Source organism: Pan paniscus, chromosome 19 (genome assembly GCF_029289425.2).
Source record: "Pan paniscus chromosome 19, NHGRI_mPanPan1-v2.0_pri, whole genome shotgun sequence".
NCBI classification, from domain to species: Eukaryota; Metazoa; Chordata; class Mammalia; order Primates; family Hominidae; genus Pan; species Pan paniscus.
Genome location: NC_073268.2, coordinates 33,649,844 through 33,662,378, shown reverse-complemented (window position 1 = coordinate 33,662,378; position 12,535 = coordinate 33,649,844). Strand labels below are relative to the sequence as shown.

The window sequence follows — 12,535 nt, the reverse complement described above, 5'->3', positions numbered from 1 at the left end:
TTATTTTTTAATTTTTACTTATTCTCTTGAGACTGGGTTATGAGACTGGCTGGTTTTTGTATTTTTGGTAGAGACCAGGTCTTGCCATGTTGCCCAGGCTGGTCTTGAACTCCTGGGCTCAAGTGATCCTTTCGCCTTAGCTTCCCAAAGTGCTGGGATTACAGGCATGAGTCACCAAGCCTAGCCTAACGTGTCAGTTTTGAAAACACTAAGACTTAACCAATGACACTTGGAAGTGTTCACCACAGACAACATTGCTTACAGTTGGCAGGGAGAATTGTTCAGCTGAAGTAAAAGTATCTTGTACAATGCAATGTGCAACGTTAATCCCCGCCAGTTTCCAAAAATGCCAACTCAAAGATAGCTTTAATTATGTTAAAATATTATGTACTTAAGGAATGCCTTAGATAATTTTAGCTTATATAGCTTGTATAAAAGACAGTCTAAGTATTAAAATCTCCAGCTTGCTTTCAGTATGTTATATTTGATTCTTGCCTTTTTATTTTATTTTATTTTTTTTATTTTTTGAGACAGAGTCTTGCTCTGACACCCAGGCTGAAGTGCAGTGGCGCGATCTCAGCTCAGTGCAACCTCTGCCTCCCAGGTTTGAGTGATTCTGGTGTCTCAGCCTGCCTAGTAGCTGAGATTGCAGGCACCTGCCACCATGCCTTTCTAATTTTTGTATTTTTTAGTAGAGATGGGGTTTCACCATGTTGGTCAGGCTGGTCTCGACCTCCTGACCTCAAGTGATTCACTCGCCTCAGCCTCCCAAAGTGCTGGGATTATAGGCATGAGCCACCATACCTGGCCTATTTATTTATTGTTTAAGAGACACGGTCTCACTTTGTCGCCCAGGCTAGAGTACTGTTTGTTTGTTTGTTTGTTTGTTTGTTTGTTTGTTTGTTTTTATTTTTTGAGACGGAGTCTTGCTCTGCTGCCCAGGCAGTGGTGTGATCTCGGCTCACTGCAGCCTCAGCCTTCTAGGTTCCACCGATTCTCCTGCTTCTGCCTCCTAGGTAGCTGGGATTACAGGCACACTCCACCATGCCTGGCTAATTTTTGTATTTTTAGTAGAGACGGGGTTTCAACATGTTGGCCAGGCTGGTCTTGAACTCCTGACCTCAGGTGATCCACCCATCTTGGCCTCCCAAAGTGCTGGGATTACAGGTGTGAGCCACTGCGCCTGGCCTATTTATTTATTTTTTAAGAGACAGGGTCTCACTTTGTCGCCCAGGCTAGAGTACAGGGGTGTGATCATGGCTCCCTGCAGCCTCGATCTCCCGGGTTCATGTGATCCTCCCACCTCAGCCTCCCAAGTAGCTGGGACTACAGGTGCATGCCACCACCCCTGGCTGATTTTTGTATCTTAAGTAGAGATGGAGTTTCCCCATGTTACCGAGGCTGGTCTTAAACATGTAGACTCAAGCAATCCGCTCACCTCAACCTCCCAAAGTTCTGGGATTAGAGGCCTGAGCCACTGCACCTGGATTGCCTTTGCATTTTAAAGTTACAAGACTATTGGATACTTGGAAGTGATATTAATATTACTGGTTTTTGTTGATTAGTAAGCACATGCACTTCTTTAATTCCCAAAGCAGAACTGGAGGCTGATGTCAGCCATAAAGAAACCAAAAGGAAACTCGTGGAAGCAGAAAATTCTAAGTCAAAAAGAAAGAAACCAAATGAGTATTCAAAAAATCTGGAGAAGACCAATAGGAAGTCAGAAGAACTTAGCAAAAGAAACAACTCTTCTGGGATAAAGCTAGATTCTTCCAAAGGTATATTTTTCTAAAACATCCCAAAAGAAATAGATTGCTTTGAGGACATGCAAAATGGAAACCAAAGCAGTAGAAGATTTTGATATGCTTTTTAAAAAATTTTAATTCAATTGTATTTTAATTTTAGATTTTCTTTTTCTTTTTTTGAGACACAGTTTCGCTCTTGTCACCCAGGCTGGAGTGCAATGGCACGATCTTCGCTCACTGCAACCTCCCTCCACCTCCTGGGTTCAGGTGATTCTCCTGCTTCAGCCTCCCGGGTAGCTGGGATTACAGGCACCCACCTGCACGCCCAGATAATTTTTTTTTTTTTGAGATGGAGTCTTGCACGGTCGCCCGGGCTGGAGCCCACCATCATGCCCAGCTAACTTTTTGTATTTTTAGTAGAGACAGAATTGGCCAGGCTGGTCTCGAACTCCTGACCACATGATTCACCCACCTCGGCCTCCCAAAGTGCTGGGATTACAGGTGTGAGCCACCGTGCCTGGCCACGCCCAGGTAATTTTTATATTTTTAGTAGAGACAGAGTTTTACCATGTTGGCCAGGCTGGTCTCAAACTCCTGACCTCAGGTGATCCACCCCCACCCCGCTCCCCGCCCTTGGCCTCCCAAAGTGCAGATTTTGATATTCTAATAGATGATGACAGTCTGCACCAGAAATGTTAACATCTTCCATTCCTGGTAAATTCGAGTTTTTCCTTCTAGTCCTAGAACTCTTTTGTTTTTTAACTTTTCATTCTTTCTCCTTCTCTCTCTTTTGTTTTTCTTTTGCTCATTGCAACTTTCAAACAATAAATATGTGTTTGAAATAAATAGAACCTCACAGATTATGGGCTTACAAATGACCATATTAACAGATAGGTGTTCAGTCTTTGATTTTTCTGTGCTTCCATAAATACATGTGCTTTTATTTTTTTATTTTTTGAGACAGCATCTCTGTCCGTCGCTTGCCTGATCTCAGCTCACTGCAACCTCTGCCTCCCGGGTTCAAGTGATTCTCCTGCCTCGGCCTCCTGAGTAGCTGGGACTACAGGCGCACGCCACCACGCCCAACTAAATTTTGTATTTTCAGTAGAGACAGGGTTTCACTGTGTGGTCCGGGCAGGTCTTGAACTCCTGACCTCAAATGATCTGCCCACTTTGGCCTCCCAAAGTGCTGGGATTACAGGCATGAGCCACTGCACCCGGCCAATATATGTGCTTTAAAAAAAATCTGGTATTGTGCTCGCTTTGGCAGCACATATACTAAAATTGGAATGATACAGAGAAAATTAGCATGGCCCCTTGTGCAAAGATGACAATTTTTTTTTTTTTTTTTTGGTATTTTTAGTAGAGATGGGGTTTCGCCATGTTGGCCAGGCTGGCCTCAAACTGACCTCAAGTGAAGGGATGACAATTTTAAAATTAAAAAGTTAAAAAAAAAGTAACACAGTGGCCGGGCATAGTGGCTCATACCTGTAATCCCAGCACTTTGGGAGGCCGAGGTGGGTGGATCACCTGCGGTTAGGAGTTTGAGACCAGCCTGGCCAACATGGCAAAACCCTGTCTCTACTAAAAATACAAAAATTAACCAGGTGTGGTGGTGCGTGCCTGTAATCCCAGCTACTTGGGAGGCCGAGGCAGGAGAATCGCTTGAACCTGGGAGGCCGAGGCAGGAGAATCGCTTGAACCTGGGAGGCGGAGGCTGCAGTGAGCCAAGATCTCGCCACTGCACTCCAGCCCAGGAGACAGAGCAAGACTCCGTCTAGGGGAAAAAAAATAAAAGGTAACAAAGTTAAAAAAAAAAAAATCTGGTCTTAATCCCATACATACTATTTTACACCATGTTTTACGTATCTCTGACATGTTCTCATTCAGTTTATTTATTTACTTTTTTTCAGACAGTTTTGCTCTTTTTGCTTAGGCTGCAGTGCCATGGCATGATCTTGGCTCATTGTTGCAACCTCTGCCTCCCGGATTCAAGCGATTCTCCTGCCTCAGCCTCCCGAGTAGCTGGGATTATAGGCATGTGCCACCACGCCCGGCTAATTCTGTATTTTTAGTAGAGACTGGGTTTCTCCATGTTGGTCAGGCTGGTTTTGAACTCCTGACCTCAGGTTATCCACCCGCCTTGGCCTCCCAAAGTGCTGGGATTACAGGCATGAGCCACCGCGCCCAGCCCCATTCAGTATATATAGCTTTTCCAAAGTATGCTATTGATTTATTCATTTATATAGCTTTATACAGGATGAGTATCCCTAATCCAAAAATCTGAAATTTGAAATGCTCCAAAATCCAAAACATTTTGAGTGCTGACATGGTGCCATAAGTGGAAAATTCCATACCTGGGGCCAGGCACCATGGCTCATCCCTATAATCCCAGCACTTTGAGAGGCCAAGGTGGGAGCATTGCTTGAGCCTAGGAGTTTGAGGCCAGGCTGGGCAACACAGGGAGACCACACCTTTACAAAAAAAAAAAGAAAAAAAAATTGGCTAGGCATGGTGGCACATGCCTGTAGTCTCACCTCCCCAGGAGGCTGATGTGAGAGGATCACTTGAGGTTAAGGCTGCAGTGAGCCATGATTGCACCACTACTCCAGGCTGGGTAACAGAGCAAGACCCTGTCTCAAGAAAAAAAGAAAATTCCACATCTAACCTCTGGTCATAGTCAAAATGCCCAGGCTGGACTGTGGTAGCATGATCTGGACTCACTGCAGCCTCCACCTCCTGAGTTCAAGCGATTCTTCTGCCTCAGCCTCTTGAGTAGCTGGGATTACAGGAGCCCACCACCATGCTCGGCTACTTTATGTATTTTTTTTTTTTTTGAGACAGAGTCTCACTCTGTTGCCCATGCTGGAGTGCAGTGGCGCGATCTCGGCTCACTGCAAGCTCTGCCCCCTGGGTTCGTACCATCCTCCTGCCTCAGCTTCCTGAGTAGCTGGGACTACAGGTACACGCTGCCACGCCCAGCTAATTTTTTGTATTTTTAGTAGAGATGGGGTTTCACCGTGTTAGCCAGGATGGTCTTGATCTCCTGACCTTGTGATCCACCCTCCTCAGCCTCCCAAAATGCTGGGATTACAGGCGTGAGCCACCGTGGCCGGCTTTTTTTTTTTTTTTTTTTTTTGGAGACAAAGTCTCGCTCTGTCACCCAGGTTGGAGTGTAGTGGCACAATCTCGGCTCACTGCAACCTCCACCTCCCAGGTTCAAGCTATTCTCCTGCCTCAGCCTCTTTAGTAGCTGGGACTACAGGCGTGTGCCACCACGCCTGGCTAATTTTTATATTTTTAGTAGAGACGGGGTTTCACCGTGTTGGCCAGGCTGCTCTCGAACTCCTGACCTCAAGTGATCCTCCCACCTCGGCCTCCCAAAGTGCTGGGACTACAGATGTGAACCACCGAGCCCGGCCTACTTTTTGTATTTTTAGTAGAGATGGGGTTTCACCATGTTGGCCAGGCTGGTCTCGAACTCCTGATCTCAAGTGATCTGCCCGCCTCGGCCTCCCAAAGTGCTGGGATTACAGGCATGAGCCACTGCACCCATCCCGATTATTGGTTTTATGCCACAAATTATTTCTCATCATTCATGTTTCTTCAGTGGTTATTAAAAATTTAAATATTGCTGTTTGTGGTGGCTCACATCTGTAGTCCCACCTACTCAGGAGGCTGAGGTGGGAGCTTGAGGCTGGAAGTTCAGGAATGCAGGGAGCTGTGTTTGTGCTTGTGAATAGCCACTGCAGTCCAGCCTGGGCAGCATAGCAAGACCTCATCTCTTAAAAAAAGAAAAAAAACTATTTATTTTTAATTTTCAACTCAAGGGGCACATATGCAGTTTTGTTACATGGATACGTTCCATGATGCTGAGATTTGGACTTCAATTGAACCTGTTACCCAAATAGTGAACATACTGCCCAATAGATAGTTTTTCAACCCTTGTCCTCACTTCTTCCCTCCTCCCTTTTGTAGTCCCCAGTGTCTTTTTTGTTGTTGTTAAGAGACAGGGTCACACTATGTTGCCCAGGCCAATCCCGATCTCTTGGGTTCAAGTGATCTACCTGCCTTGGCCTTCCAAAGTGCTGGGATTATAGGTGTGAGCCACCACATGTGGCCTCCAGTGTCTTTTGTTCCCATCTTTATGTCCATGTGTACCCAGTGTTTAGGTTCAGCTTATAAATGAGAACATGCATTATTTGGTTTTCTGTTTCTGCATTTATTCACTTAGGATAATAGCCTCCAGCTGCAACCATGTTGCTGCAAAGGATATGATTTCTTTCTTTTTTATGGCTGCATACTATCCCATGGTGTATATATGTCCTACAAATTCTTTATCCAGTCCACCATTTTTGGGCACTTAGGTTGATTGCATTTTTGCTTTTTTTTTTTTTTTTTTGAGATGGACTGTCACTCTGTTGCTCAGGCTGGAGTGCAGTGGCACAATCCAGGCTCACTGCAACCTCCGTCTCCCAGGTTCAGTCTCTTTGCTGTTCTAAATAGTGCTGATAAACATGTGAGTACATGTGTCTTTTTGGTAGAACAGTTTATTTTCCTTTGGGTATATACCCAGTAATGTGATTGCTGGGCCAGATGGTAATCCTAAAAAAAAAAAAAAACAATGTTTAAGTGTGCGCTTTAATTTTTTTTTTTTTTTTTTTTTTTTTTGAGACGGAGTCTCGCTCTGTCGCCCAGGCTAGAGTGCAGTGGCGCGATCTCCGCTCATTGCAAGCTCCGCCTCCTGGGTTCACGCCATTCTCCTGCCTCAGCCTCCTGAGTAGCTGGGACTACAGGCCCCCGCCACCACGCCCGGCTAATTTTTTGTACTTTTAGTAGAGACGGGGTTTCACCGTGTTAGCCAGGATGGTATCGATCTCCTGACCTCGTGATCCGCCCACCTCAGCCTCCCAAAGTGCTGGGATTACAGGCGTGAACCACCGCGCCCGGCTAACACTTTAATATTTTAATAAGATTATGGTGGTTATTTTTTTTTAGGGGGAAGGGTTTGGTGTGAAGAATTTTAAATGTAATGTTGTTTTAAAAGTACCTCTGGCATTTTGTAAATATAAATATTTCTGCAAATACCTACTGTGACATTGTAACAATAATGTAAATGACTAATAATTCATATATGTTTATGTCAAGGAATGAATACCTTAATTTTTTTTTTTGCTTTAGATTCTGGAACTGAAGACATGCTTTGGACAGAAAAGTATCAACCTCAGACTGCCAGTGAACTTATAGGAAATGAGTTAGCTATAAAAAAGTTACATAGGTTGGTAAAATGTGTAAGGAATTGAGAAATAGTTTACAAACTTAGTTTTACTGTTTTTGTTTCGAAATTGTAGTTACAAAGTAATATATCTCATGATAAAATCTTCAAAAAACTGGTAGAAGTTTAAGTGAAAAGTAGCCCTCTTTTCTTACATTTCTACTTCTCAGAGATAATCATTGAAAATTTTTTGTAAAAGCTTCCAGAAAAATATTTTTATGCATATGTTAGTTCCTTCCTTTCTAACAAATGGGATCACATTACTACTAATTCAGGTCCCCAGTCCTTCATCTTCAATTCTCATATCCAAAAAATTCTGAATAATGAAAGTTTATTGACTTTATTACATGAAATTTGTTATACCTTTACACTTAGTAGAATTTACAAATTTTTTTTTTTTTTTTTTTTTCGAGACAGAGTCTCACTCTGTTGCCTAGGCTGGAGTGTAATGGCACGATCTTGGCTCACTACAGTCGCTGCCTCCCAGGTTCAATAGATTCTCCTGCCTCAGCCTCCTGAGTAGCTGGGACTACAGGGGTGCACCGCCATGCCAGGCTAATTTTTGTATTTTTGGTAGAGACAGTTTCGCCATGTTGGCCAGGCTGGTCTCAAACTCCTGACCTCAGGTGGTCCACGCGCCTTGGCCTCCTAAAGTGCTGGGATTACAGGTGTCAGCCACTGCACTTGGCCAGAATTCATATATTTTTTAATAAAAATATTAAGTGATGGCCCAGTGCAGTGGCTCACACCTGTAATCCCAGCACTTTGGGAAGCTGAGGCAGGCAGATCACTTGAGGCTGGGAGTTCGAGACCAGCCTGGCCAACATGGTGAAACCCCATCTCTACTAAAAATACAAAAATTAGCTGGGTGTGGTGATGCACGCCTGTAATCCTGGCTACTGGAGAGGCTGAGGCATGAGAATCGCCTGAACCCGGGAGGTGAGGATTGCAGCGAGCCGAGGTCGTGCCAGTGCACTCCAGCCTGGGCAACAAAGACTCTGTCCCAAAACAAAGCAAAAAAACAAACCAAACCAACTTAAATATTATGGGTGTACTGCCTAGACCCCATTAGGGGTATTATGTAATATGCAGTATATGTACCAAATAACCTTTTAAGTATCTGAAAAATTAATTCTAAAACAATCTGGTCCAAAGGATTTCATATAAGGATTTACAGACCCATAATTACAGTTAATAGCGTGAACTTGGTACTACTGTTCTAAGTACTTGTATTGTTCCTTCTTTCTTTTCTTTTTTTTTTACTTGTACTGTTCTTAATTCATTTTATCCTTAGAATGGTACTGTGAGCAGTTGGGTACGGTGGCTCAAGCCTGTAATCCCAGTGCTTTCGTAAGCTGAGGCAGGACTGCTTGTGGCCAGGAGTTTGAGAGCAGCCTGGGTGAAATAGGGAGACCCCATCTCTACAAAAAATAAAAAAAATAGCTGGGAATGATGGCGCCCACTTGGATTCTGAGCCACTCAGGAGCCTGAGGTGGGAGGGTCACATGAGTCCAAGGATTCAAGGCTGCAGTGAGCTATGATCGCACCCCTACACTCCAGTGACAAAGCAAGACTGTCTCAAAAAAAGAAAAATACTATGAGCATAAATACTGTTGTCCTCATCTCATAGATGAAGAAACCAAGGCCTAGAGAGGCTGAGTTATTTGTCCAAAGTCACACAGCTAGAAAGTGATGGAACTGGGATTTAAACTCAGGCATTCTAGCTCTAGAATAGAACTTAATCTTTCTGTTGTACATTGTATATTAGGCATCTTTCATGGAATTACACAATATACCGCAGTTCTTTTTTTTTATTTTGAAACAGGGTCTTGCTCTGTTGCCCAGGCTGGAGTGCAGTGGTTGAATCTTGGCTCACTGCAACCTTCGCCTCTCAGGCTCAAGCCATCCTCCCACCTGAGCCTCCCAAGTCGCTGGGACTACAGGTGTGCACCAACATGCCTGGCTAATGTTTTTTGTAGAGACAGGTTTCGCTGTGTTGCCCAGGCTGGTTGCAAATTCCTGGGCTCAAGCAATTCACCTGCCTCTGCCTTCCAAAGTGCTGGGATTACAGGCCTGAGCCACTGTGCCTGCCCTGCCACCTCAGTTCTTTTTAATTGCTGTATACCAGTTTCTAAGTGAGTGTACTATAATGTATTTTTCCCCAATGGTGTATTTTTATGTTTTTCCTGTTAGAGGCTAATATGAACAATGCTACAGTGAATATTCTTACACATATAGTCTTGTATATTTTGGCAGAAACTACTTCATTTAAAAATGTTCATGTCCATGTAAAGCTATTTTACTCTTTAGTTGATTCACAAGCACTGTGGAGTGTTTAGAAACTAACAATATGCCATATAAAGCTGTACTAGTAAAAATAACAAGAAAGCCTTCATCAGTTGAATGGCCAGTGGCAGAGAAACTAACAATATGCCATAACTTCCCCCGATAATCATTTTAACATAAAGTCTAAGGCATAGCTATATTCTGTGAATTATTTTTATTACGTTTTCTTGTGGCAGTTGGTTGAAAGACTGGAAAAGAAGAGCTGAATTGGAAGAAAGGCAGAATCTGAAGGGAAAAAGAGATGAGAAACATGAAGGTATTTTGTGTGTCTTTTTTTTACCATTTCACTGAACATTTTTAGAGTTACATTAACTAAAACTTTCTATAAAATTTCTTTTTTTTTTTTTGGAGACAGAGTCTTGCTCTGTTTCCCATAGTGGAGTGCAGTGGCGCAATCTCGGCTCACTGCTACCTCCGCCTCCCGGGTCAAGCGATTCTCATGCCTCAGCCTCCTGAGTAGCTGGGATTACAGGCGCCTGCCGCCACGCCTGACAAATTTTTGTATTTTTAGTAGAGATGGGGTTTCACCATCTTGGCCAGGTTGGTCTTGAACTCCTGACCTCGTGATCCACCCACCTTGGCCTCCCAAAGTGCTGGGATTAAGCAGTGGCATGAGCCACTACACCTGGCCTATAAAATTTCTTAATTGGTATTTTATATTTGATTTTCTACTTTTTTTTTTTTTTTTTTTTCACTCTGTCACCCAGGCTGGAGTGCAATGGTGTGATCTCGGCTAACTGCAACCTCCACCTCCTGGGTTCAAGCAATTCTCCCATCTCAGCCTACCGAGTACCTGAGACTACAGGCATGTGTCACCACACCCGGCTAATTTTTGTATTTTTAGTAGAGATGGGGTTTGGCCAGGCTGGTCTCGAACTCCTGACCTTGTGATCTGCCCGCCTCAGCTTCCCAAAGTGCTGGGATTATAGGCATGTGCCACCACGCCCGGCCTGTATAAAGTAATTTTTCAGCATTTATTGCAAGAAGTTTGTGGGATTTGATCATTGGGTTTCATAAGGTAGAATTGCTTCCTCAGCAATCGTCATTTTATATGCATTTGAATAATTTTTCAGATTTCTCGGGTGGCATAGACTTTAAAGGCAGTTCAGATGATGAAGAAGAGAGTCGTCTTTGCAATACTGTCCTTATAACAGGGCCAACAGGAGTGGGAAAAACTGCTGCAGTGTATGCTTGTGCCCAGGAGCTTGGATTTAAGGTTAGTAACAGCTATGATGAGAGAATGTTAATGTAATAATTACCCTTGGATTAAAAGGAAACATAAACCATTCTCCCTTCGTTTTTTCTTATATTCTTCTTTTAGATATTTGAAGTGAATGCCTCTTCCCAGCGCAGTGGTAGACAAATTCTATCTCAGTTGAAGGAAGCTACTCAGTCCCATCAAGTAGACAAACAAGGTGTAAACTCACAAAAACCCTGTTTTTTTAATAGCTACTACATAGGCAAGTCACCAAGTAAGTAAACTATTTTCCTTAAGCCATAATGTTTTGAAAAAAATAAAATCTAAGAAAATAATGTTAATTATCAGCATTTTGCCATTTATTTTTTATCTTCTACACGTACACGTTTCCTGCCCACCCCTGCCAGATTATTTTAAAACAAATCTGAAGACCATCATATCATTTCACCCATACCTTCTTCAATATTTATCTCTATCTGATAAGGACTTTTAAAAAAGCATAACTATAATATCATAATCAGACCCAACAGAGTTAACAACCAGCCTAAGCAGCATAGCGAGACCTTGTCTCTACAAATAATAAAAAAAAAAAGTAGCTAGGTGTGGTGGTGTATGCCTGTAGTCCCAGCTACTCTGGAAGTTGATGTGGGAGGTTCACTTGAGCCTAGAAGGTTGAGGCTGCAGTGAGCTGTGATTGGGCCACTGCACTCCAGCCTGGGTGACAGAGTGAGATCCCATCTCCAAAAAAAAAGATCTATTAACTATATTTCTTCATATAATCTCATACACAGTCTAATGTCAATTTTCTGTTGTTTCAAATGATTTGTTCAAATCTGGATCCAAACAAGGTTCATATCTTACATTTGATTCAGTTCTCTTAACTTTCTTTTAATCTCGCTAACAATTCACTCACCTTTCTTTTCATGTCATTAATTTGTTGAAGAATCTGAGTCATTTGTCATGAAATTTTTCACATTCTGGATTGTCTGCTGATTATATCCTCATGGTGTCAGTTAGTATAGTCCTCTTCCCTATATTTCTTGTAAACTGGCAGTTAGATCTATGGGCTTTGTTAGATTCAGGTTCTGTTCTGGGTCTGGCATACATATACAGGTGGCCTGTGTACTTCCTATGACATCATAGCAGATTATCCCTTGTAGATTACAAAATGATAATTTTATAATTCTCTTTTTTGCATTTATTAGAATTTTAAAAGGAAGCACTATTCCTCATCAATTCTTTGGATGCTTTGGAATACAGTTGATAGGCACCAGAAATGCTTCATTCATTCCTTTATTTATTAGTACTTAGAGTGATGGTGTCCTAGCAACCTTGACAGTTGACCAGTGAGTTTTTGTGTAGTTTAATTTTTTAAGTATTATTATGAACTCATGGATTTTTATATATATAATATGTTTCACCTCTTTGTGTTTATTATTTCTTTGTTGCTTTGGAGATTTTCTCACTGGTTTTAAGTAATTTGATTATGATATGCCTTGGTGTACTTCTCTTCATGTTTCTTGTGCTTGGGATTTGTTGAGTTTCTTGCATATATGAGTTTATAGTTGGGAAGATCAAAGTTGATAAAATTTCAACCAGTATTTCTTAAAATATTTTTTCTGTCCTCCCCATTTCCTTTGGCAACTCCAGTTATTATTACAGGTATTTTAGACCACTTGAAATTGTCTCCTGGCACACTGATGCTTTGTTCAATTTTTCAGTCTTTTTCCTCTTTTTGTTTCAGTTTGGTTAGTTATTATTACTATTTATTCAAGTTTACACATCTTTTCTGTAGTATCTAGTATGCTGTCACTGCTATAAGTATAGTTTTCATTTCTAGAAGTTTGATTTGGGTCCTTTTTATATCTTCTGTGTTTCTACTTACCATGTGCCCAGTCTTTCCTGTAGGTTTTTGAACATATGGAATACAGTTATAACAACTGTTTTAATGGTCTTGGTTATTAATTCTAT

At 42.2% G+C, this 12,535-nt stretch overlaps 1 protein-coding gene, 1 non-coding gene and 1 pseudogene across 2 annotated transcripts in view; 2 read left to right on the top strand and 1 right to left on the bottom strand.

Annotated features, from left to right (window-relative positions):
* Positions 1-12,535, bottom strand: part of LOC100991242 (leucine-rich repeat-containing protein 37B-like) — a 423,125-nt pseudogene that overhangs the window by 190,033 nt on the left and 220,557 nt on the right.
* The window catches only part of ATAD5 (ATPase family AAA domain containing 5), a 64,075-nt gene that overhangs the window by 26,838 nt on the left and 24,702 nt on the right, over positions 1-12,535 (top strand). The window contains exons 10-14 of the mRNA XM_034943237.3: positions 1,599-1,778; positions 6,927-7,023; positions 9,543-9,622; positions 10,440-10,582; positions 10,688-10,838. Coding sequence (XP_034799128.3) covers positions 1,599-1,778; positions 6,927-7,023; positions 9,543-9,622; positions 10,440-10,582; positions 10,688-10,838 — 651 coding nt within the window. The remainder of the gene's footprint in view (positions 1-1,598; positions 1,779-6,926; positions 7,024-9,542; positions 9,623-10,439; positions 10,583-10,687; positions 10,839-12,535) is intronic.
* On the top strand, positions 3,000-3,107 carry LOC117976719 (U6 spliceosomal RNA). The gene has a single exon (XR_004667455.3). It is a non-coding gene; the product is annotated as a U6 spliceosomal RNA (small nuclear RNA).